Here is a 23,943-nt window from a genome sequence, read left to right on the forward strand (position 1 = left end):
ATGTCATGTCAGGAAGTGAGAATATGCTTAGACACTTTCCAAGCGGTTCAAATTCTGTCAGGCTGTTGTCGGTCGCCGAGTAGGCGCCGGGGTCTTCAATCTGAAGCGACATGCCAACGAAGAATTCAAGGACTTAAGGCGCGCTCTATCGGGTTGTCGTGCCAGTTCCCAGATGAGCAGATGCGGGAGCTAAACATTCGCGTGTACACACACCTTGCCGTGCCTGAGAAGCCCAAAGACTTCGAATTCGACAGTCACACCCGGGGGAAACTTGTGCCGAGGACAATCATCGCAAAGCAGCTCACTCCATGGGAGTGTATCCCCCCAGGCGTGAAGATGGTCCAGAGAAGACTGGGTTCACACGATGATACATTCAGACAGATAGGCAGACTCTTTCAGTTGTTGTCGACCTACCAGGGTGACGAGAGCCATTGTCAAACAGCACTTGAGGGCTGTATTCAGTCCCGGTCGCATTGGCGCATAATCCCATCTTTCACTGCATGAAGGCATCGCATACACTTTAATCACTTTCCTCACTTAGCATGCAAACGGGCTAAGTAAGATAATAGTAGCACGCCCGGTCATCGGCTCCGGTCTCAGACGGCAGTGGTAAGTTGAGCCGGAGGTGGGGGCCGTTGCACCTCCGACGTTCGTCGGGATGCCCAGACGACCAGCCTAGCTGCGTCCTCCAACAGCCATTTGCCCGCCAGGCGTTAGCGCCGTCAAATCAAGTTTTATGCTACACGCTTAAGCTGTCATCCTTGACAGCCGTTTCTCCAAAACCCAATAGAATGGTCTGTGGCGGGTTCAGCCGTTCACATGCAAGTTGCATAGTGTCTCTTTAGCTTTTGGGGGCGACCACGCTGCCGGTGACGTCGTGGGTGACGTTGTGGCTCGTCACGCCACACTCTTGGCCACCCTCCTACTGTTTCGAGTGTAAAAGAAAGGCAGGTGTGGCTGACGACATCTAGAGCCTATCCCGGAGACAAATACACAATGCGTAGACACAGCTCATACATGCTCTCAAGCTCGTTGCGCGCTCACTCTCTCATATTTGCAAAATTATCATCTCATTGAGAATACCTAGGACCATCTTACAACAAACCTAGAACCTTGGAACACCGTGTATCATCATCAACCACGCACAGCAACGATAGCTATGTCACGAACATTGCTTTTGTGCCATATACATGGCTTCAAGGTAAGTTTCTACCTGTAGTCAGGGCTGAAACGAGAACAACCCACAAGAACACTATTGATGCTAACTCTGCACTTACAGGGCAGCGATGACAGCTTCGGTACTTTCCCGGAGGTAAATAGGCCGCCTCTCTCAAGGTAGTTGGTTATTCTAGTGAACTAACAAAATTTGTGAAGGATCTCAAAAAGCACCTCAGCAGTCAGCTCTCCGACCATAACGTCGAGTCCGTCGTTTATCCCAAGTATGCTACCAAGGGAGAGCTCACCGAAGCCAGCGTCAACTTCCTAGAATGGTAAGATTGTTTTTCCACAAGCGTGTCCGAGAGACGAGCCTCTCAACTGACAGTGCGACAGGCTCAAGGAACGAGTGATGGACGTTAGGAAGGCCAAGCTGGAGAAGCCCTGGCCACCAAACGACAAGAATGTCGGCGTCATCCTCATCGCCCACTCCATGGGCGGCTTCGTAGCCACTGAGGCCCTCTTTCACATCCTGAACGAGCGCGCCACCAGTGACGACCCAAAGGCCCCGCTGTTCCCCATGATTCAGGGGATCCTCGCCTTCGACACGCCCTTCAACGGTCTCGCGCGCTCCATGTTCGTCTACGGCGGCTTCTCCAACTACCAGAAAGTCAGCTCGGTCTTCAACGTCATGACGGCGTTATCCGCCGCGCCCGCCAGCATCAGCACCGCGCTCAAGCGGGGCGCCGGGTCTGTCCCGGGCGCCAACAGGACCACGAGCCCGGCGGCGTGGAAGACGTGGCAGCTGGTTGCCGTGCGCACGGGGACCGTCGGCGCCATCGCTGCGGGCGGCGTGGCTGCCTATATCCACCGCCAGAAAATCATGGACGGCGTCCAGGGCATGAGGAATCTGAAGAAGCAGGACATTGTCGAGGGGTACCAGCAGGGAGTGGATCGCCTCGGTCAGGGTCTTGCTTATGTCAACAAGGGTAACGTCGGGCAGTCCTTTGCCTGGCTTAGTGACCACCTCACGTTTGTCGGCGTGCTCATGAAGCAGCAGGAGCTGAACAAGAGGCTCGAGCGGCTTGCGAACCTGAAGGGCATCGGCATCCACGACATCTACTGCTCGATGGGTGAGAATGGCTACTGGAGCGGCGGGTATTTCGTACCGGAGAGGACCTTTTGCGCTGTTCCGGCAGACGACCAACCCGCAAGCAATTTGTTCTCCAGGCATGTCGTCGAGAACGCCGAGGACGAGATCCAGGCGCACATGTCGCTGTTCAAAACCGACAAGAACGAGGATTACAAACTCATGATCGACAAGGCGACCAAGTTGGTCATCACATGGTTCAATGATGACTCCGAGATAGTCGACAACCCCGAAATCACGAAGCCCAGCCCCGCTGACTCTGCCGAGAACGCTATCAAGGCCACAGACGAGGGCGTCGAGGTCGAAGGGGAAAAGGGCACAACAACAGAAAACGCTGCTGACACCCAAGCCTCGGAAGACAGCGACGGCATGCCCGATGAGTCGCCCCTCGACATTGCCGCCGCCGCCTCCCTGGTGCCCCTGCCAACCGATGGTGGCGACGACGCAGCTGCCGCCGAGGGCGTAGAGGCTTCGGTCCCCGAGGTCAAGGACAAGCAGAGCTACTACAGGTACCTTATGGGGATCGCCCAGTCTACCGGCACGGGCATCTCCCAGGCCAGCTCCGGGGTCAAAGGGTACATTCCAACAAAGCTGCCGAGCATGCCTACTATGCCGAGTATGAGCATGCCGAGCGTCAGCGTTCCCAGTGTCAGCGTGCCGGGCGCCGGGTTCTTTTCCAAGAAGCAGGCGTCGACTGCTTCTGAGGAAAGTGCTGCTGCTGCGCCGACATCGACTGCTACCCAACCGGCGGAGAACGTTGAGACCAAGGAGGAACCTAAGACTGCGGAGGGTACTAATTTGCCCAAGGGCGAGGTCCAGGAAAAGGCTAGCGCTGCATGAGTGACGACTGGTGTGGGGTTGCTTTCGTTACTGCCTTGGATGAGCTTGCTCATCTGGATTGTTACGACTTGAGTTTGGTTTTGCGAGTTAATGCCCCTAATACCAACTTGCCTTCAAGCCGAAGGTGCATCTTGTTACCCCGAGCTGAATTGGGCCGTGGTGTCTCTGCACAGCCTTTTCAAATAGTCTAGCATGCATTTGAATCATATCTAAATGGTAATTCGTTCCCGACTTGCAGTCGCCTATCCCGTTGTTACTTTCACTGGTAGCGGTTGACAAATCTAGCTTGATGCTTGTCAGATAAATTATGAATGAGCGTGGCGGCTAATCCAGCAGATCAATAATCAATTAATCACAAGTGGGCCCTGAGCAGTAAGCCGCGCGCATCGACTCCGCCGCAGTGCGACTACGATATTTGGAATCATTCTGCCCCTAGAAGCAACCAGACGACTAATGGTCCAGACGTTGACCCTCACGATCAGATGATCAGCACGTGCACACTGAGGCTGGATACCATAGTAAATATCGTGTAGGTCTTGGCTGAGACTAAAGAAGGCCATAACTGCAGATGTTCGTATTGGTTACTACTAGTCGGCCCTTTACATCGCCACTGAGTATTGGGCAAAATCGCATACCATAATGCTTACTGAGCTTATACGAGAAACCTCTCTTTGAAAACATCGTGTGCACTATGCCGACGTAACCGCCGTCATGAGTTTGCAGTACCTAGATATTATAAAAAGGTGCCGCGTCTCTCCATTCCACGATTACATGTCGACTTCACCACCATCACATAAATAATCAAGACACCATCCTTCAGCCAATTCTCTCGCTACATTCAGAGTCAAATCTCCCAGTCCAAACCGCAAAAATGCAGTACTTCCAGGCAATCTCCATCATCTCCGCCCTCGCCGGCCTTACCTTCGCCGCCCCGGCAGCCGAGCCCCGCCAGTTCAAGGCCGTCATCACATTCAGCGGCGCAGCGGCCTCTTACACCCTCGACGTCCCTACCGACGCCACCGTTTTCCACACAAGTAAGTACATACAGAGAAAAAGAGAGATCATGAAAACCTCACCCCAAGAACTCCACCTGCTCCCAACCTGCGAAAATAATGTGTTCTGACGCAAGAGATTAGACAATGGCCTTGCCGTGGACACCATCAGCTCCCTGGGCGGGGCGACCTGCTCGTTCTCCGGCGTTGATGGGGCCACCGTCACCATCGTCGGCGCCCGCAGTGCTGCTGTTGCGCCGCCTCAGGCCATCGTCAGCGGAAGCTGCTTGGCGTTTTAAATCGCGAGCATGAGCTGGATTTCGGACGAGGAATTCGACTCTGCTGTAAACGCGCGCGACGGGAATAGATTCGTGGAGACATTTTTACATGGTTTAGCCGGCAATATTTAATAAACATCATGTCTCTTTTTCACGCTGAGGTCTATCCACCGCTCTTTAAAGTTGAAATATCCCCGAGAACTTTTATCAACAATATAATTACGCCCTCTGTCCACAGACTGAAAGGACATTGTGGCATGTAAGGACTCCAAACGTAATTGATCCCGGCCACCAAGAGCTGTCATTGGGAGTGACACTGGTCTCGCATCGAGAATGTGTATCTCCTGATGTAATCCCCCCACTAATCCTGCAGTTCCCAATGGACCGATCATTGCACATGTGGCTTGGCCATCCCGAGCGATGGCCCTCTCGACAGGTCCAGATCGATCGCACTCACCCTGGGGCACTTCCGCGCGCACCACTTGTGTCCATTGCCCCTAAGGCACGCCCTCGCCCTTATTCCGGCGACATGAGCAATCCATGGATGCGGTCCAGCAACAGTCCACAACCGATCACGTGAAAAATGAGCGAGAGTTGCCAGCCCATAACCCAATACATCATGTTATGTACCTCCCCCTCAAGGCATCCAGCTCAGCCGTGATCTCTGCCTTGGTCGAATCAGAAGCCCAACAGGTGAGGATAGCATTCTCCGCAAGCCTGATCATATCCTCGTCGCTAAACTTGCAGAACTTCCGCACGACCAGCAGGTTCTCATGTACCCAGGTATCCTCCATGAACGCCGGATCATCGCTATTGATAGAGACCCGGACGCCCGCGTCGAAGAGGGCGCGGATGCGCTCAAACACCTCATCCATGGGCTGGTGCCGGATGTAGGACCAGGGGCAGATCGTCATCCCCATCCCCCTCGACCTCAACGCCTCCACAAGCTCGGCGCTCTCGACGGCATTCAGGCCGTGGTCGATGCGGTCGGCACCCGTCCCCCCCACGGAGCAGATGACCTGGCGGGCATGCTCGACCGGGTACGCCCTGCCGACGTCGCAGTGCGCCGTCAGGCGGAAGCCGTCCGCCCTCGCCCGGGCAAAGACCTCCTCGAAGAGCGCGGGCGGCCGCCGGTCCTCGTTCGAGTCCAGGCCGACGCCGACGATCATGTCGCGGTAGCCGAGCGCGGCGGCGTAGTGCTCGACGGCCGACCGCACCGGCTCGTCGCGGAGGAAGCACATGACCCAGGCGCTCCTGACCCCGAGGCGCCTCTCCGCCTCCTCCTGCGCGGACCGGAACCCGCCCATCATCGTCTCCCAGCTCACGCCGGTGCGGGTGTGCCCCTGCGGGTCGAAGAACAGCTCGCAGTACCGCACGTTCATGCCCGCGGCGCGCTCGAGGTAGTGCATCGCGAGCTCGCGGTAGTCCGCCGCCGTCTTGAGCACCTCGAACCCGCCGTAGTAGGCCTCGAAGAAGGACAGGGTCTCCTCCTCGTTGTTCATCCGCCCGCCGCCGGCGCCGGCGCCGGACAGGCTCTTGAAGCTGTCGTGCGAGTCCTGGTACTCGTCGAGCGAGGCGAACGCCGCCCCCGTCCGCGGGTTCTGCAGGGTCATGCCGTTGCGCCGGGCGAACCTCCACTTGAGCTCCGGGGTCAGCGTGCCCTCGATGTGCACGTGGAGCTCGACCTTGGGCAGTGCTTCTACCAGCGGGTCCTTGGTCTCCGCGATCGAGACCCGAAGGTCTCGGCGGGCTGCGAGCGGGAGGGCGCCCTCGACGTCGGCCATGGCTCAACTTGAAGCAGTTGGGGCTGATATGGGAATTCTGTAAGATATTTGGTATGTGAGTAAAGGGTGCGATCTATTTGATTGATTGGCATTCCAAATGTCCATTCCCCATGGTTTCCCAGACGGGCTTTATTCATATCAAAACTTCATCTGCTCCACGCCCATTTGGTGTTTCTCGAGCAACACCACAAATGTGACTCATGCCGATCTGACCGCGTTGATCTCGGTGCATCAGATGCCGAATGATTTGCTGCGCTGCACGGCCGATTATGCGCCTATACGCCTGAACGCATTTATCACAACAATTGTTTCTGTATAGTATGTCCTGATGGTCTTGGCTGTCCGAGTCTCTTACACGGGGCAGGGTGGGTGTCTGACTCTTATGACGTCTTGTTGCGGGGATTGGCTTACACGTGTATTGCCTTCGGACGGATCCGCGCGGCTTGTTCGACGGCAGCCAAATTGACAGCACGATGACCGTTCTGTCTCGACTTCTCGTGTGCCAAATGGATATCGTTTCCTAGATCAAGGTCAGCTGGGGCGTTGAAACATACCATAGAGCAGCATTGTGTATGTCGTGTTGTGAAGGGCCTATATGCATATAATTCAGTCAGACATGGGGCACTGTGGGAGCAATATAACATGCCTAGTTTAACTAGCTACATGTAGCTTCTGGTCCTGGGAGCTACCTTTAAAGTTCAAGCACAAAATAATGGAGTCGGACAGAAAAGGCCACTTGTAGATTCGTAGGCCCCAGCAACGCCTATATCTCACTTAACAACATCCAAGTCACTTCCACCCCCAGAAAAGAGAACAACATGAATAGAGCAGTTCATTCCTCAATTTGCTGCTATCTCTCACTTGTGCTTCGTAAAACGCCCATACCCAGCCAGTGCCCGACCAGCCGGATTATATGCCTTGGGGGGAAAATAGATTACATAGACATCCCACCCGACCAAGTAACCACCCATTTATCCGCCTCCTCTCTCATTCTGCAGTCCCGCCAATTGCCTCCTATCCAGTCAGAGTCGACATAGAAGAAGAGTGAGAGAGAACAAGGGACGGATTGGAGAAGAAAAAAAAAAGAGGGAAGCCAAGTAATCAAAAAGGCACAAACAAAGTTGGTACCAAGAAGAAGAAGAAGAAGAAGCACAAAACAATGCGCTATGCCCTCCTCGCCCTCCCTCCCAACACATACAGCAAGTACCAACCCTACTTACCACCGAGTACAAGAGAAGAAATCAGGGAATTACCACAACCCACCACCCAAACCGTCTCGTTTCCCACCCCCGTCTCGTCTCACACGGGCCCCAGCCCCTCCCTAGGCCCTCTTGCGGCCCCAGCCCCTCCCTAGGCCCTCTTGCTCTCCGCCCTCTCCCTCAGCTTATTCTTCCCCTTGCTCAGCAGCCCCTTCCCCATCTTGCCGGCGCTGTGCAGCAGCTCCTTGCCCTTGGCCCCCGCCTGCCCGGAGTGCATGACGAGGTTGCCCATGTTGATGCTGGTGCTGGCGGCGCGGCCCATGCCCGGGTGCGGCGCACCACCACCACCACCACCACCACCACCATCCCCATCCCCGCCGTCGTGGCCCCCACCGGGAGCCGAGGGCGCGTTCAGCGGGATCCGCGCCGCCCCGCCCTTGGTGCCCCACAGCTCCGCGTCGTCGCCCGACAGCGCGTAGCCGTACGAGGGCATCGCGTTCTCGTGCGCCGGCCGCGCCGCCATCTCGGCCAGCCACGCCGCGAGCCCCGTCTCCAGGGCCGCCATGTGCTCGCGCGTCTCGCGCATCTTCTGCACGCGGTCCGAGGGCGACGGCAGCGACAGGATCTGCTTGAGCGTCATCATGTTGTAGGCCGCCGCCTGGCTCTGCCGCTTCTCATCGGCGCCGCCGGTGGGGGTGGTGGTGGCGGCTGGGCCCGGCTGCGTGGGTGATGGGCTGCGCGGGAGCGGGACGCCCTCCGGTGGTTCCTGTGGCGGCGGCGATGTGGTGCGCTGTGCCTCCTCGTCGTCTGCCGTCGCGATGGGCTCCAGCGGGGACAGGGGCGACATTGGCGACTGGGCCGGGATCTTGTCCTCGGTGGGGTAGAGGTGCTTGTTCGCGCTGTCAGGTGGCGGGGAGAAGGCGTCCTGATCGGCGGTGGTGTTAGACTGCGGGGATTGTATGTCACTGGTGGTGCGGTTGTCCTGGTCCTGAGGAAGCGTGCTTACTGCTGATACCACTGTGGGGGATATGTCGCTGTCGCCAAAGTTCATGGTCGGGAGGGACAAGAGAGGCGAGCTGCGGCCGTCGCCGCTTGGGCTTGTGGGGTCCTCATGTCTCGATGCAGAGATGGGGCTTGTCAGGTTGTCCGTGGAATCTGGGTCTGGCTGCTTCGTTGGTGAAGCTTGAGCCGAGCTGGGGCCACCAAAAGTAGACCCTGCCTCCCACGAGAAGCGCTCTCGCTTCGGCTCTGGCCTTGCGGCTTCTGGCTCGACAGCTGGGATGGGTGGTGGAGCCGCATTGGTCGTCACAGGTTCGAAGGATGAATGTGGAGGAGGCTTTGGAGTGGCATCCGCAGCCTCGTCTTTGTCTGCTGGCGCAGCTTCGAGTTCGCGGAGGCTGCCTAGTTTGAGAGGATTGCCGGCCTCGGATGGTTTGTCGTCGCCCGACCAGTAGTCACCGTAGACATCACTCAGGTAAGCACTCTCGCGGGCCGCACTCTCATCCCGGGGAGGCTCGCTGGGTCCACCGGGCGGACGGACCGGGCTAAGGCTCCGCATGATCTCGTCGCGAAGGACATCGCTCTCCTTGAGTGGCGACGCGTTGTCCGCCGTGCCGAAGGTCTCGACTCTCGTGATGGGATTGCTGGGATGGGATGGGGCTGGGGCAGGGGCCGGGGCCGCGTCGTCCTCGACCACGAACGACTTTTTGCGGGGCTGCAAGGGTGCGATCGGGGTCATGTCTCGGCGGGGACCGGTCTTATCCTCGTTGTCTCGCCCCGAAAGAGCATCCACAGAGCGGTCTGCTGTAGCTTTGAGGTAGTGGTGATTAGCGGGCGAGGCACGTCCAGACCTTGTGGAGTGTTGTTGTTGATCGTCGTGGGCGCTGAATGCACTTGCACTGCCAGGGGAGGGTGTTCGCAAAGGCGCAGGTCTCAGGTGGGCGTCGTGGGCGTCGTGGGCGTCGTGGGCGTCGTCGGGGCTCTCACTGATGGAAATAGGTTGATGGGCTGGGACGTCAGCTGTGTTGTCTCCAAGGCCAGGGGTGGCCATGTCTCCAGGCGTGGTGGCAGTCTCGCTGACCCAGGCTCCAGGGAACGAGGGGCGGAAGGGCTTTGGCTTTGGCTGGCTGGATCCAAGAGACTCTGACTCTGGCTCTGGTTGCGGTTGCGGTTGCTTACTGAGTTGTGCGTCATTTGCTACTGTTGGCTGTGGCGCGTTGGCTGGCTCGTCTCCTGTTGGACGCGTTGGCTCGGCGTTGGTAGGAGGGGGCTCTGAAGATTTGGGCGAGTCGCTCATGAAGTCTGCACCTCCAGAAAAGAAGTCGCCGCCGAACCCACTCAGCCTCGAGAGGAGGGGCAGCTTGGGGCTCGTGGAGTAACGCTTGAGTGGTTCGGGCGGGGCGTCTGTGGCGGTGGTTGCCTGGGGGTGGTGCAGCTCTGGAGGTGAGGGCATCGCAGGCTCGGGCTCGGGAATGGGGTCTGGCTTTGGCTCTGGCACACTCGCATTCCGGGATTCGTCCTGGGCCTGGGTCTGGGTCTGGGTCTGGGTCGGCATCTGGGGCGCTGGTTCTGCTGGGTTGATCATCAGCCCGTCAAATCCATACTCGCTCTTCCTCTCGGCCACCGATTCCAGGGGTCGCAAGCTGCGGTTGGCCTCTCCTTCATCGTTCCTGCCGAAACTCGGGCGCCTCCGGGCATTTGTCGGGTCGCCTCCCTCCTCGCTGCTGCTTGGGCCCCCGATGCTGTCCAGGCTCGGCCGTCCCGCCGACTCCATTGACCTACGTTCTTTCTCCTTCTCCTCCTCCATCCGCTTGTAGATCTCAGACGGTCGGATGAACCGCGGTGGTCCTGCCGCCGAGGCTGGCGTCCTCGCCGCGCTTGCCGGGGACTCTGGCCTCGAGCTCGTGCGTGGCGGTCGTGCGTCGGCGGTCGTGGTCACGTCGGGCCTGTCCTGGCTCGTCATGCTGCTCTTGCGCGGCGGGAACGGGGACGGGGACGCCGCACCGCCCACAGGCCCGGTCGGCCCTCCGACCTGCGGCGGCGGCGGTTGTGTCGCCGTCTTGCCCGGTGTCTGGATGTGCAGGGCCGGCGGTCCGCTCGCGCTCCTGTTGCCCGCGGCCTGCTTCTCCAGGGCTATGCGCTCGCTCGGCCTGAGGCTGGGCGACGAGCCGCCCGACCCCGACCCGGGCGTCGGTGGCCCGCTGCTGGATATGGCCCGCAGTCCCGCCGTCAGCCTCCCGGGCCTCTGAGCCTGCGGCGGCTGGTTGAAGTAGTCCTGGCGCCCGCCTGCGCTGCCGGTGTCGTGGGCATCGTCGTCGTCGAACTCGTCGTCGATTCCTCCCCAGTCGTCGCCGTCATAATTCTGGGTCTTGGCCTCGACCCATTTCCTCGTCTTCTGTCGGTTGACATTGACCTTGTACTGGCTTGGCTGGCCGTAGGGCGTGTTTGGGGTTCTGCACGATGACGCGCGACATTAGACATCTGCTCGCATCTGCACCTAGTGAGTGGACTTACGCTGGGGAACGGGCGTCCATCATGGGCTTATTAGGGGGTGCTTTTGCACTCGGGGGATGTCGCTTCTACTCTACGGAGTACTTCTAGCAGGCTGGGGGCGCAGGTCTGCCGGTGTCTCCGCAGGGGTGTGGGCCGAGTCGCGGACGTCGTGTCACCAAAGTGGCATTGCGCGGGCGCCCTTGCCTCCAGGATCGCTGCCTCGTGCAGTGGAGAGAGAGAAGTTATGCTCGGGTCGGGGTGAACAGGACGAGGGCGAACTGGACCACAGCGGCGCAGTCACAGCAGTCGTGGGAGAGAGGCAGTTCGATGGCGCGGAAGCAGGCCACCAGTGACGATTGGTGACGAGTCGTGGGGCCAAGGCGAGCGGGTAATATGTGGGCAGGGGGGATATAAATAAAGCCAGGCGGTTGGGTGGGTTTGTTTCGTCCGCGGGATGGACTCGAACTGGCTAATTGTATCCGTATTTTCTGGGTACGACAGAGACAGAAGAGGGCAGGCAGATCCTACGAGGAATTGGGCAAGCCGCTGCGGCAGTGTCCCGTCCCACCCTCGTGCCTCCTCGGTCCTTGGCCAAGCCACAGAGCTCACAGAGTTGCATTAACTTAATAATTCGTCCTTCTGACTCTGCCGGGAGCCCGGGAGGGAGGCCCCCCCAACGACCCTTTTATCACAGAGATGGGCATGACGACCCCACAATCGCCACACCCATCCGCCGAGGGCCAAGTAGTTCAAGACGTGTCGACACCATGCCGGTGGCGATCAACGGCGGCCCACGGTCCATGCGTAAAATAAGTAAATAGACTACATTTATTTATTTCCAGTGCCCGTTCGCCCAGCCGGCCCAGAGCTGTCAGGAACGCCACGCACAGTCACCTGCAGCCCGGGCGCATTGAAGATGGGATGACGTCCTAACCACTTGGTACCTCGCCCCTGAAGAAACAAGTACGGCTCGCACGGGCTCCTTGTCGCAGCAGCGACGGGCCGGCGGCCAGCATCTGTGCGGCTGGTTTGGTATCAAAAACTTTGACCGCAGTGCTCGTTTTGAAGAATATCAACCATCATCCCTGAGGTTCAGGCTTCACTTGGTGCAGGCCTCCACTCGAGGACCACCGTCAATGAGGCGAGCGGTTGTCGCCTCGGTCGGCATTGGGTATTCTTATATTGTTGTATATATCCTATACTTTTGTTCAGGCCCCCCGGCTCAACGCCAAACAGGCTCAATGGGCCATGATCTTGCTATTCTATGCGCCTCCTCTAGATATGGTACAACCAAGGCTCCGTCCGGCTATATGCAGAATGAGCTGACACGAGGGGGTGGGTTGGGTAGGTAGGTACAATGACAGGGTGCGTTCGACCCCGTCGAACCCGGAAACAAGGAGCCTCGGAAAGAGAAAGAATTGAGTAGCGTGTCGACCCTGCTTGTGGCGAGGGTGGGGGTGTGGGGGGCGGGGAGATTCTCAGATTCTAATCGTGCATCCATCATGCCTTGTAGATCTTACATTGTCCTCCTCCTATGTGGTTGCCGCCGTCCTTCCTTTTTGGCTGTGGCGCAGTTGCTGCGCTGTGTCTCTGCGCGACGAGATATGATGAGATATGCGCCGAGGCAGTGGTCTGAAGAGGCGTTGGGGCTCCTCAAGAGGGTGTGTCCAGGAGCCGGAGGATGACCTCGTACATGCCAAACATGATGGCAGCACTCGGCACCGTCCGCATGAGGTGCGGCGTCAGCCCGCCGTAGAGGCCGACCAGGCCTTCTTCCAACCACACGCGCTTGAAGCACTGCATCAAGCCCGTGTATTTCGGCCGCCCGTCTGCCGTGGGCGCCTGTCGTAACCGCGTCCTCGCAACCTGTTCGCCATGCATGTTAGCATTGTGTCTCCCCCCTATTTCGGCGCATGCCGTCCGTCTCGGGTCGGATGTAAACGAACCTCATGCGGATACGCTATCACGGCCGCGAAGAGCTTTGCCCCGCCGGCCGCGCCCGCCTTGCCCGTGTAGTCGACGAAGTGATCCCACCAGGACCACTCGCGCCCGCTGGCGACGAGCCTCTCCTCGCGGTGCTTGAGCCCCTTCTTGAGGCGCTCGTACAGCACCCACTGCAGCGTCGACTCGGTGACGCCCAGGTAGCTGGCGCTGAGGCCCTTGAAGAACCCGCGCGGGCCCTCGGTGCGGAAGACCTGCCGTATGCAGTCCAGGCTGTTCTTGTACTGCCTCTTGGCGGCGCCGCCCGCCTGCTCGGCCACGTTCTTGTCCAGCTGCAGCCGCGTCTTGATCAGCCAGATCGGGTTCGTCGCCGTGCCCGTCGCCACGCCCGCCGCGATGGCCGCCGTCAGGTGCACCCAGGGCGCCTCCTGCCCGTGGTTCAGGTACTCCGAGACCAGCCGCTTGCCGTTGCCGTACACGTAGAAGTTGATTGACCTCGCGGGGATCACGCCCACCAGGTTGGGGCCCAGGCCCTTGAACAGCGCCCGCCAGCCTTCTTGTTTCGGGACCGACGACAGGATCTGTATCGTCTCGGTCAGGTGGTACATGCCGGCGCGCACCGGGTTCATGTTGGCGTGGGCTTGCCGCGCGGCCCGGAGCTGTGCTTGGTAGAAGTCTGACTGGAGGCGGGTCTTGAGGACGTCGAGGGGCGCGGTCAGGGCGGCGGCCGTCATTCCGCCGACACTGTAGGTTGAACATGGCTGTCAGCGGGGGAGCGCGCGCGGCTCTCGAGACCATGCAGTTCCAGTTCTCGGTCTCGGGCTCCAAGTCGGCGTTGGGGGTTCTCTTACGCTCCGGCTACCATGTGGTGCCACGATTTTGCAAACGCCAAAGCCTTTACGGGCTGGGCTGAACCGAGGGGACGCGCCTCTGGCATCACCTCACCAGTTTCTCTCGAGCGGATCAGCGGGGGGAGGCGGTCTGCCGCCCGCTGCTCACGCCGGCCGTCGTCTCTGTCAGAGGCCATCGTGTAAGTCGCCGCCGGCGTCGCCATTGCCACTCAGGGCTGCTGAAACCTGCGGAATCCCACCCTCGGGTAACGTCAATTGTACTATTGCAGCCTGGAGCACATTTCGTTGCAGGCTCGGATGGTGGCCCTCGTGCGGTGGGTCAAAGTTGACAGTACAAAAAAGATTAATCGACTGATGGGAGGAAAGTAAACTCATCCATGACGAAAAATCGCCGATAAGATTGGCAACGCCTCGTACCGCCCGAAATTTTGGGCAGGGGGGGGGGGGAGTGTGCAGTCTGCATGTGGATTACCTAAGCCAGAGATGACGCGTGCCTGCCATTGAGCAAACTACCTCGGCTCAGCCATCAATGCGTACCCGGGAGGCCTCGGTGGCATTGATCCCTTCTCAACAGTCCTGCCCTGGTGTAAGCCACTTTCTTCAATTTAATCAGGGTCAATAATTGCTTGCGGCTTCAGTCTTCGCCTTGAGCGGGCGAGGACCTACAAGAACGGAAGACTGAACGGCAAGACGAGGCTCTTGCACATGGCTGCGGCACATACACATTACCACTGAGCATGCAGTAGTCATCAATGAACTCCTTCAATTTGTGCATCAGTCTAATCGGCAGTTTTTTCCGAGTCCATCAATGTCCTCCATCACCATTGTGCGCACCATGTGGCAAGCCTCAAGGTATTAATCTAATGTTGGGGAAATGTGTCAAGATGGAGTGACGCCCCATCATCCATCCATGTGTACTGAATCCCCTTTCCAAGATCACCACCACAACTGTGGGAGAACAACCCATCCGGAAACGCCAACCCCGCGGCCAGGGGGTGCAGGACGGAAGAAAACGAGAAACTAAAAAGAAACGAATTAAAAGAGGCAGATGCCGCCAACAACTCCGACCCATGTGTCGCATCATTCAAATCGGACAAGAGTCCTCCAGGTCTCAGCCTCAGCTGGGATAGGGAATGATTTCCGAAGAAGAATTCCATGCCATGAAACTTCCAGCCGCCTTCTTTCCACGGCAGCCAACTCAGAGAAGCGAATGATGAGCAGATTGTTGTAGACCAACAGTCCGGTTTAGAACGGACTCAACAGTCATCTGTGGATGACAGGCACCTTCGAATCAAGGACAACCAACAAGGGTTTCCAACAAGAAAGCCATTCCATCTCGGTACAGCTCTCGACAGGCACCTCAGCCAAAGGCACGCGTGAGGATGCTGGTCAGGCAGCGGAACTCGAGCTCCGCCATGCTGGCCAGGGTCATGTTGTCAAAGTCAGGGCCCTGGGGGAGGTTCAGCTCCTTGAAGTAGAAGCCCCAGTACAGGTCGGTGTGCTCTCCCTCCTTGTAGATCTGAGCCTGGATGTTGGGCTGCAGGATGCTGACGGTGCGGTTGGTCTCCTCGCGAATGATGGCGATGTACCACTGTGGCCGGCTTGGTCAGCAACACTTTTCTTTCGGGTGACAACAACACAAAGGATGGAATGAAAGGAAGCGCAATAACCATACCTCAATCATGTCCAGTGGGGTGCCAGGCTTGGGGCACAAGGTGTAGGCGTGCACCCACTTCTCGGCAAAGCGAGGCATGTTGAACTCGCGCAGGCGGTTCTCCGGGATGCCGGCCACGTATGCGATGTCGTCCCGCTGGGTGACCGTGAAGCCGTGGCAGAGCATGGCCGAGGTCCAGAGGCGCTTCAGGAGCTGCGGCGTCAGGTGCTCCTCGTTCTTCCTGTCGTTGATGGAGTGTTGAAGCAGACGGATCAGCTGGATGCAGGCGTTGTACACGGCGTGGCGCTGCTTGATGGTGATGCAGTCGGTCTTGTACCACGGCAGCTTGCGGAGGGTGCTGATCATGCACTCAAAGGGGCGCTGCGGGCAATCACGGGAGTAGGGGGACTGTGTGAAAAACACCATCAGCTGACTGTTCAAGGCAGGAACCGTGGTGGATGGATGATTTGTTAACTTACACGCTGGGGAACCTCGACGTGCTTCACAAGCATCGCCTGTGCACAGTTTCTTAGCACTTTCACAAACCGGGCACGAAACGAAGTCTCTTACCATCTCCTCCTCGGTGACAAATCCCTTGAAGCAGTTCCACGGCTCAGTGGGGTGGTCCTCGAGGATGATCGGCACAGCTCCCTCCCAGCGAACACCCTTGGCGTGAGGGAAGAGGTCCTTCATCAGGGCGGCCTGGCTGGAAAGCTCCACCTCAATCGGGCGGTCGCCAAGGCGGCTGAGGCGGCCGTTCGCGATGGTCTTGTGGTGCTTCTCGACAGCGTTGGAAGCCGCCTGCATGCTCATGAACTCGACGAACGCATCATTGGTCTTGGTCGTAACGCGCTCCATAATGATGTGGACGGGTTCCTGGCTGTCATTCAAAACCTTGGAGTTGCGCCCAAGAAAGGCGAGGATCTCGGACTTCTTGGTGGCAAAGGGAATCTGATAAAGCTCCGTCAGCGGGACGTTCACACGCTCAGGTCCAGATTCATGAAAGGCAGAGGGATTCGCAGACTCACGTTCTTCAGCTTTATGACACCACAGTGGGCGCCAGGCTGCGCGTTGCGAGCGCTCTCGACGAAGGGGAAGTTGGCAGCATCCAGAGCTACGTCAAGACGGGGACGACCGTTTGGTCCGGAGTCCGTCAGCGCGTTCAACTGCTTGGAACGCATCCTGCGAATTGCCTCCGGCACACGGTTCTCGTGGAGGACCATGGCAGACTGGGGCTCAATCGGCTGGATGACGCTGGGCAGAGGCGGGCCGTTGAAGGGGTCCACCACCGAGTTGGCGGAGGACGATGGTCCAGTCGAGGCTGTGGTGCCGCGGGGCGGGATGGTGCCAGCGGTCGAGGCAGGCGACATCACATTGCTGTAGCCCTGCTGAGACACACCAGTCGGAGTGGTCTGCAGATCGAATCGAGGAGGAGGCTCGTTCGAGATGTTGGGGCGCGTGTCCAGCTTGCGAGGCTCGCTCCATCCACGAGAGGAGGGGGGCGCCACGTAACGAGCCTGGGGGACTGCGCCTCCAGGGCTGTTGTACATGGTGGACGGCGGTGCGGGAGTCGACTGGACGTAATTGGGGCCGCCTCCAGAGTTGCTGGAGAGGTTGCCCACCTGCTGCTGCTGCTGCATGACAACGTTGCTCTGCGGCTGGAAGGGTGTGGACTGGGCTGAGTACTGGGCAGGGCTAGCAACACCCTGTGGGAAAGTAGGGGTCGCGTTGGTCTGCGCCTGCGCGTACTGGCCTCCGTGGACCAGGTGGGCCTGCAGAGTGGACATGGACATCTGCTCAAAGGCATTGGCGACAGTGGTCATGCCACTCGCGTCGTTGGCCATACCGTTGGCTGGTGGGGAGGAGATCGAAGACATACCCTGGGCGACCTGACCGTAATGGGCACCAGTGTTTTGTCCATCGTTGTTGAAAGACTGAGGGCCGCTGCCGTGAGGCGCGCTGAAATCCATCTTGGTGTTGTTGGCGTACTGCTGGGTCGCGTTGCTATCTCGAAGCACCAGGGTCTGGTTCGTGTTGTTCGCGGCGTACTGAACAGGAGGGTTGTTGTTGTTGTGGGGTGCACCGAAAGTCATTCCACTCGCGTTGAGGAACTGCTGTTGCTGTTGCTGCAGTAGCTGCTGCTGTTGCAAAGCTTGCTGTTGCTGCAAGAGTTGCTGCTGTTGAATAAACTGCTGCTGCAGGTGGCTGCCACCGTTAGGACCGTTGTAAGTCACTCCACTGGTTGGGTCGAATGCAACTCGGGCGAATTGAGGGGTCGATCCGTTGACAACGGTCATACCGTTCGTCTTGGGAAAGGTCACTTGGGGCTGAAGCTGCGCGCTGCCAACCTGGGATGGGAACGTGTTGCCAGTCTGACTGGGAACACTCACGGTGGTGAATGGGGTGAGGGCAGCGCCGTCAAGCTGGTCACCTGCTTGAGGCTGGAAGGCAGTTGATCCCATGGCCATGTTACTCTGACCCTGAGTGACGCCCATGGAGCTCTGCTGGGCATACACAACAGGGGCCTGCTGGATGCCAGCAGGTTGAAACTCCGCGGTAGACGGGTTGAGCTGGCCATAGTTTCGCTGAGCCGATGCCTCAAGCTGCTGAAGACCCATGTTGAACCTGGCATTCTGAAGGCTGGACTGAAGTCCAGCGGGCTCGCTGAGGTGAGAAGCCTGGTTGATCGAAGAGGAGCGGTCTGACAACGGCGAGTTGGTCTCACTCTTGCTCTGGGACGGAAGTCCAGGGAAGGCAAAGGTGTTGAGGGGAACACCCCCGCCAGAGGAGTCGAGCGAATCGTTCGAGCCCTCTTGGACAGGAGGCAGCCGCTGGATATGAGTGCGGCGACCGTGAGGCGTCTCGAACGTCTTCACCAAGCCGGGTTTGGTCGGCGTGGTGTGGGAAGAGGACGACATCGCAATTCAGGCCTGTGGCTACCGGGGTTTAGCAAATCAAGATCGTTCCAATCAACAAATCAGGTAGCAATTCTTCAGGTGGAGTAAGTGCCAGACAGCTATATCAATGTGCAAGAAGTCGGGCAGTTGGGAAGGTGGAAGGGGAGGAACGCCACTGTTGTGGCAGAGAACTGCTACACTCTCGAAGGAGGGGTTTCTGAGCTCCGTCTTTACAGTTGGACTAGAAGACCGGCTCAAACAGGACAGACTTGAGGCCCTGTGATTCAGAGGCAGTGCCTCGGAATCAACCGGAAGTATGGGACGTGATGAGGAAAGAGGTGACGTTGAGAGGACACGTTGCCAACAGGACAGTGACAGTGGAAGTGATGGGACGGCAGGATGATGGAATGCCAGGATGGCAAGGCGAGGACAAAGCGTGGAAGTGGTATCAGAGGAAGGCGAAGAGAAGAAGAGAATGGTGCGAATACTCACTTGATCAGGGAAGTGGTCAGCTCGTCCAGCAACAGTGAAGTTTGACGATGGTGAAATTGAGAGTACAAGTTGGTGTTTCCGAGTGATGGAAGTTATGGCAGGGCACTTCGGAAAATGCAAAAGAATTAGTACTCAGAAGAGGTCAGGCAAGCCCAGGGCGAAGTAAGAAAGTCAACTCACCTTAAGCTGGTGGTGTGGACTTCGACGCGTCCCTACCTGGCAGCAGCAGGTGCACTGGGAGAGGCCTGGCAAGAGTTTGGACGAAAGCAGGATATAGGCAGGGGCAGAATGAAAACGTGTTGCTTTAAAAGAAATTGCAGAAAGAGAGAAGGGGAAAAGCTCACAAGATGGAGTGAGATCAAAAAAGAAACCAAAGTCAAAAAAAGTCTGATCTGGGTCTTGGACCTCAGATGAGGTGGACAGGGCTATGAGTTGCCCAAGACAAACAGAAAGCCCTATAATATCAAACAGCGTGCTGGGTCCCTTGACTCCAATATGTCTCCTAGGTCCATGGGTGTGCTCCAGATCTACTGTAATAACACTGTCGTGTCCATTGTTCAGACTCGACCACACATGGTGGCACAGCTGTGCATTCTTTAGATCTTGTCCATCGAGAATAAGAAATTTCAAAAGGAGAGCTATATCATGCTACGTCTTCAAGCCAGCCTTGATAGAATGGCTTGCGGAGCTTGTCTGCATGACAGTCTTGTTCTTGGTCCTCTCGTGAATGAACTCGGTGGAACGCATGACCAGCAGACACCAGGATTCTGCCAAAATAAAGCGAAGAGTGATTCTAGTATACAGAAAACCAACATGGAAAGCTCGGAAATGATGCAGAGTGGCAAGGCTGCACTGTCTCCTTGGACACAACTGAGCCCTCCCGCTCAGCCCGCCCACTCAGCCCGCCCACTCAGCCGCGTCAGACTCGAAATTATTATTATACTCAAAACCTGGTGGACCAACCTTCTTAAAGACATCCCCATGGTTTCTGAAAAGATCACTTGCTTTAATATGACCTCCTATAAGACAACTTCGCATATGAGCACTTGGAAGCCTACCTGCAGTGTCAGCCGTGCCAGTAGCCTTGCTGTGGACGTGGGAGAATCAGCATCTAAAGGGAGACCGCTTGGCTGCAAACAACTTTTTGATATTTTATTGGCTCAGTTCCCTCATGAGCTTGAATCTGACTCGTCTAATTTCAATTGTCAGCCTTTGGACGGCAGCAATGAGTGCTGAGCCTGGGCCAAAATACTGCCAATGTGCCAATTCACCGGCACCTAGCAACCTCTCCTTTGGTGCAATACAGCCATTTTCGAGCCACATACCATGGCTCGGGGTCATTGAAAGGAAGGAGGCATGCTTGCCGAGTTGCTCCGTTTCTGAGCGCTATCTACCACCCCAACCCGTCATGGCATGTCACAGCACCCCCCCTCCCACAAACCAAATACAGGGCAAGTCAAGCCTTAGTCGAAAGGTGTCAAGAAGGACTCCGCAACGAATCGTGCTCGTGCGTTTAACTGCACCTGGTTAGTCGATGCAACGAGGAGGCTATGGCAGTTGTCACTCACGAATAGCTTCATCTCCGAAATCTCCTTGTCAACCTCCTCCATGAACTGAATGATGAAGTCCACCAGTTTGTGCTTCAACATTTCCTCCGTGTGGAAGTTCGTGATCAGGAAGGAGATGTCATATCCCTACTCAGACGGTCGGTCAGTCTCCACCTTAGTCAGGGGTGCCGCAGCCTGCCCGGGGGGAGGCAGCGAGAGGTCGGCAGAACACCCGTCGTCGTAACCACGCACCTTGATGGGTTTCCGCCGCAGTATGAAGAAGGACTCGGCGCGCTGTTCCAAGAATCGGGTGAACTTGTGTACCAGGATGTGCTCGATCTCGTCAGCCTGCTTGATCTTGATGCTGATGCGCACGCTGTTGATGCTGGGCTCGATGAGGACGCGCTCGTTTTCGTTTCGCGCAATGGTTAGGGGCGTCAGGAGGACCTCGGGCGATGTCCTGGCCTCGACTTCGGGGACATTGTGTCGCTCGGCGGTCTGGGATGCGAAGTTGGAAAGGCAGAGGGCGGCTGTCAGGCTGCTGCGGACGGCCTGAAGGTACGGCCTGAGGGATTGAGACTAGGAGACTCGTCAGCGGTGCAATGCAAATATACGGGTATGGGGGTCATCCCGTACCATCTTGAAGGCGCGGGGACTCTGCCAGTTGTGTCCAAGATGCCGGGCTGGCGTGGTGAAGGTCGAGGTGGTCGTCCAGAGGAGCTGTCCCCGAATGGAGCGACGTCAACCCAGCCCGGTGTGGGGCGTCAGGAGCGGCGGGACATGCCAGCGGAATCAGGGGAAGGCTTGGAGGTACGTACCCTATTTGCTGGAGCTCGGGTGTTGCCCCCTCCCCCCTGTCGCGCCTTCCCTTACACAGTTACACACTGCTGTCTGGTGTGCCCCGCCATGTCCATTGATGACACAAGCTCCCAGCTGCCTGCCCGCCTCCCGCGGTTTTGCCTCCCTGCAGCTCACGTCGACATACATCTACCTGGTTCTTCCAGAAAGTCTATACAACTGCCAACTTTTTTTTCTCCACCATCCCCATTGCGCATCAAACCTGTGAATGAAAGTTGCAGCACGTTAAACTCCAGACAGCAACTGACAAGATGGCGGTGAATGGTAAGTCAACCCTCCCCCGCGCTCAGCTCCCTGCCTCCTCCGAATCACGCAGGTCGGAAATGCTCAGATGCCCCGATCGCTTCCCTTCTATGATCGACTGCCAGGTGCTAACATTGCCTATCGCAGTCATTATCAAACACCAGGGCACCAAATATGATGTCGAGGTGGACCCTTCCGCAACGGGTGCGGAGTTCAAGGAGATCGTCTACAGCCTAACAGCCGTCGAGCCCGAACGACAAAAGATCCTGATCAAGGGTGGTCAGCTGAAAGATGACGCGGACATGGGCAAGCTTGGCCTGAAGAATGGTCAGCAGATTATGATGATGGGCACCCCGAGCGCCGGTGGAGGAGAACTGGCCCGGCCAAAGGAGAAGATCAAGTTCATGGAGGACATGACCGACGCCGAGAGGGCCCAGCAGGTGGGCGCGATCCCAAGCGGCCTGACCAACCTGGGCAATACCTGCTACCTCAACTCGACCTTGCAGACGCTCCGGGCGATACCCGAGCTCCAAGAATCTCTGGTCAAGTACGAGTACAAGAGCCAACCGGGTTCCAGCGCCCTCGGCGTCCTGCCCCAGTTCGACATCACGACACAGTTGAAGAACCTTGTCAAGGCGATGGGCGAGACACAGGATTCCTTTGCGCCATTTGCTTTCATCCAGGCCCTGCGTCAAAGCTTCCCCCAGTTCGCGGAGAGGTCTCGCACAGGGCAGGGCTATGCGCAGCAGGATGCCGAGGAGGCCTGGACCAACATCCTCTCCCAGGTCCGTACGAGCCTGCAAATCAAGGGCCCAAACGATTCTGCCCCCGTCTCGTGGGTCGACCGATACATGTCTCTTCAGCTCGAGTCGAAGCTAGAGTGTGACGAGCAGGAAGCCCGAGAGCGGGGCGAGCAGCCTATTGAGGCCATTGACAGGCACCTGAAGCTCAACTGTCATATCGATGCCGAGACCAACCACCTGCGAGACGGAATCTTGGCTGGCCTGACAGAGAAGATCGAAAAGAGGTCCGAGGTACTAGGCAGGGACGTATCTTATACTAGGTCGTCTAAGATCTCGCGGTTGCCCTTGTACCTGACCGTTCAATTCGTTCGCTTCTTCTGGAGGAGAGACACGCAGAAGAAGGCCAAGATCCTCCGCAAGGTCACCTTCCCAAAGGACCTCGACATCATGGAGTTCTGCACGGACGAGCTGAAGCAGAAGTTGATCCCAGTCAGGGACAGGCTTCGAGAGGTTCAGAAGGACGAGGAGGACATCACGCGGGCGCGCAAGAGGAGAAGGGCACAGCCCACATCTTCGGATGCCCCAGCTGAGGCAGCCGAGGCTGACAAGAAGGACAAGAAGGAGGACAAGAAGGAAGGCAAGAAGCCTGCTACAGATGCTGACGGCGACACGTCGATGGAGACGTATAAGACGGACGCGGAGTGGGAGGAGGAGAAGGCATCGGCGCTCCGTGAGGCGAAGAAGGAGCTCCTCTCGCTGGTCAACCAAGACCTGGCCAAGGACGATGGCGCGAACCAGTCTGGCCTCTACGAACTCCGGGCCGTGATTACTCATCAAGGTTCCAGCGCCGACAGCGGGCACTACACGGCGTATGTCAAGAAGCCGGGCTCCAAGGATGCCAAGACTGGCAAGGTCGGCGAGGAGGACGGCAACTGGTACTGGTTCAACGACGACAGGGTGTCGGAGGTAGCCGGCGACAAGATCGAGACGCTTGCCGGCGGCGGAGAGACGCACTCAGCGCTGATCCTGCTGTACAAGGCGGTCCCATTGCCCACCGTGGAGGAGACCCAGTAGAGCCGTTCGGGAACAGGCGAGGCCGGCAGTATGGTTCACATGGAATCGGTGCAGGTGATGTCTGGTCCGGAGGGTCCGCCGCATGTGGGAGCACAGCTCATTCTGACTGGGGACGGATGGCAAGGGAGCATTCAACATGGATCTAGTCAAGGAACAAGCGATGCAGTGCTTGCCACGGCGGTACAAAGTGGAGTCTGGAGACTGAGGAACATTGCCAGCGATAGAAACTAGAGTGGGTGCACCATTATTGCAAGATTAATACAAAAAAGCCGTCTCTCGCAGGATGCTGTGGCCCGACCCCTGTCTACTGATGTTGCTTTTTCGCAACTAGCGGGGAAGTTGTGATTGGCCGGGGCGGAAGCATGCAATGGCGGCCTCGTCAGTTATGGGTCAACATCAGCTTGCACGAGAGGGCACGGGAGGGCACGGGAGGTGGCAGCCCCCAAGGCCACGACAGGCGGGCGGCAGGTGATGTGCCAGCCAAGTGCGACCAAGCCGTAAGATGATGTGCCGGCTGGTCTGGGGGGCCCCGCCAGGAAGCTTGGAAGTGTGGTCGGGTTGCGTGGAGGTTGAGGCTGTGCAGCCGGTGAATGGAGGTCGGTCGGCGTTGATGAAGAATCAGTCAGCAGCGACGACGGCAGGACCAGCAGCAACGAGAGAGACAGAGAGAGAAGGACAGAGAAAGAGAAGACGAACAGGGGTCTTACTTTGACCATTGGGGCGGGCTATACTGTACAAGCAACAAGAGCCTAC

The 23,943-nt window shown here is 57.8% G+C and overlaps 8 protein-coding genes across 8 annotated transcripts; 3 read left to right on the plus strand and 5 right to left on the minus strand.

Moving 5' to 3' along the window:
- The first annotated feature begins 1,012 nt into the window (after positions 1-1,012).
- KVR01_009285 (uncharacterized protein) lies at positions 1,013-3,234 on the plus strand. The gene is made up of 4 exons (XM_044786931.1): positions 1,013-1,201; positions 1,280-1,312; positions 1,375-1,490; positions 1,552-3,234. Exons 1-4 carry the CDS (start codon positions 1,160-1,162, stop codon positions 3,143-3,145), a joined length of 1,785 nt encoding a protein of 594 aa, XP_044641787.1. The 5' UTR covers positions 1,013-1,159; the 3' UTR covers positions 3,146-3,234.
- A 706-nt stretch (positions 3,235-3,940) lies between these two features.
- Positions 3,941-4,569, plus strand: KVR01_009554 (uncharacterized protein). Its single transcript, XM_044783113.1, has 2 exons — positions 3,941-4,179; positions 4,282-4,569. Exons 1-2 carry the CDS (start codon positions 4,017-4,019, stop codon positions 4,434-4,436), a joined length of 318 nt encoding a protein of 105 aa, XP_044642056.1. The 5' UTR covers positions 3,941-4,016; the 3' UTR covers positions 4,437-4,569.
- A 47-nt stretch (positions 4,570-4,616) lies between these two features.
- KVR01_008941 (uncharacterized protein) lies at positions 4,617-6,627 on the minus strand. Its single transcript, XM_044783401.1, has one exon. The coding sequence runs from the start codon at positions 6,197-6,199 to the stop codon at positions 5,033-5,035; it is 1,167 nt and encodes a 388-aa protein (XP_044641443.1). The 5' UTR covers positions 6,200-6,627; the 3' UTR covers positions 4,617-5,032.
- Positions 6,628-7,018: 391 nt separating this feature from the next.
- On the minus strand, positions 7,019-11,538 carry KVR01_009632 (uncharacterized protein). The gene is made up of 2 exons (XM_044782050.1): positions 10,912-11,538; positions 7,019-10,850 (listed from the first exon to the last, which is right to left on the minus strand). The coding sequence occupies exons 1-2, from the start codon at positions 10,932-10,934 to the stop codon at positions 7,550-7,552; spliced, it is 3,324 nt and encodes a 1,107-aa protein (XP_044642134.1). The 5' UTR covers positions 10,935-11,538; the 3' UTR covers positions 7,019-7,549.
- Positions 11,539-11,600: 62 nt separating this feature from the next.
- On the minus strand, positions 11,601-14,074 carry KVR01_009259 (uncharacterized protein). The gene is made up of 3 exons (XM_044789923.1): positions 13,683-14,074; positions 12,837-13,575; positions 11,601-12,756 (listed from the first exon to the last, which is right to left on the minus strand). Exons 1-3 carry the CDS (start codon positions 13,883-13,885, stop codon positions 12,544-12,546), a joined length of 1,155 nt encoding a protein of 384 aa, XP_044641761.1. The 5' UTR covers positions 13,886-14,074; the 3' UTR covers positions 11,601-12,543.
- Positions 14,075-15,042: 968 nt separating this feature from the next.
- Positions 15,043-18,254, minus strand: KVR01_009146 (uncharacterized protein; the record flags this gene model as incomplete). Its single annotated transcript, XM_044791057.1, has 6 exons — positions 15,043-15,273; positions 15,358-15,744; positions 15,816-15,851; positions 15,907-16,287; positions 16,365-17,327; positions 17,658-18,254. 6 exons carry the CDS (start codon positions 18,252-18,254, stop codon positions 15,043-15,045), a joined length of 2,595 nt encoding a protein of 864 aa, XP_044641648.1.
- A 1,076-nt stretch (positions 18,255-19,330) lies between these two features.
- On the minus strand, positions 19,331-21,038 carry KVR01_009388 (uncharacterized protein). Its single transcript, XM_044789446.1, has 4 exons — positions 20,909-21,038; positions 20,525-20,851; positions 20,294-20,419; positions 19,331-20,242 (listed from the first exon to the last, which is right to left on the minus strand). Exons 1-4 carry the CDS (start codon positions 20,909-20,911, stop codon positions 20,189-20,191), a joined length of 510 nt encoding a protein of 169 aa, XP_044641890.1. The 5' UTR covers positions 20,912-21,038; the 3' UTR covers positions 19,331-20,188.
- Positions 21,039-21,221: 183 nt separating this feature from the next.
- Positions 21,222-23,472, plus strand: KVR01_009450 (ubiquitin-specific protease UBP6). Its single transcript, XM_044788284.1, has 2 exons — positions 21,222-21,394; positions 21,521-23,472. The coding sequence occupies exons 1-2, from the start codon at positions 21,382-21,384 to the stop codon at positions 23,188-23,190; spliced, it is 1,683 nt and encodes a 560-aa protein (XP_044641952.1). The 5' UTR covers positions 21,222-21,381; the 3' UTR covers positions 23,191-23,472.
- The last annotated feature ends 471 nt before the right edge of the window (positions 23,473-23,943 follow it).

Source organism: Diaporthe batatas, assembly GCF_019321695.1.
Source record: "Diaporthe batatas strain CRI 302-4 chromosome Unknown Contig00011, whole genome shotgun sequence".
Taxonomy (NCBI): domain Eukaryota; kingdom Fungi; phylum Ascomycota; class Sordariomycetes; order Diaporthales; family Diaporthaceae; genus Diaporthe; species Diaporthe batatas.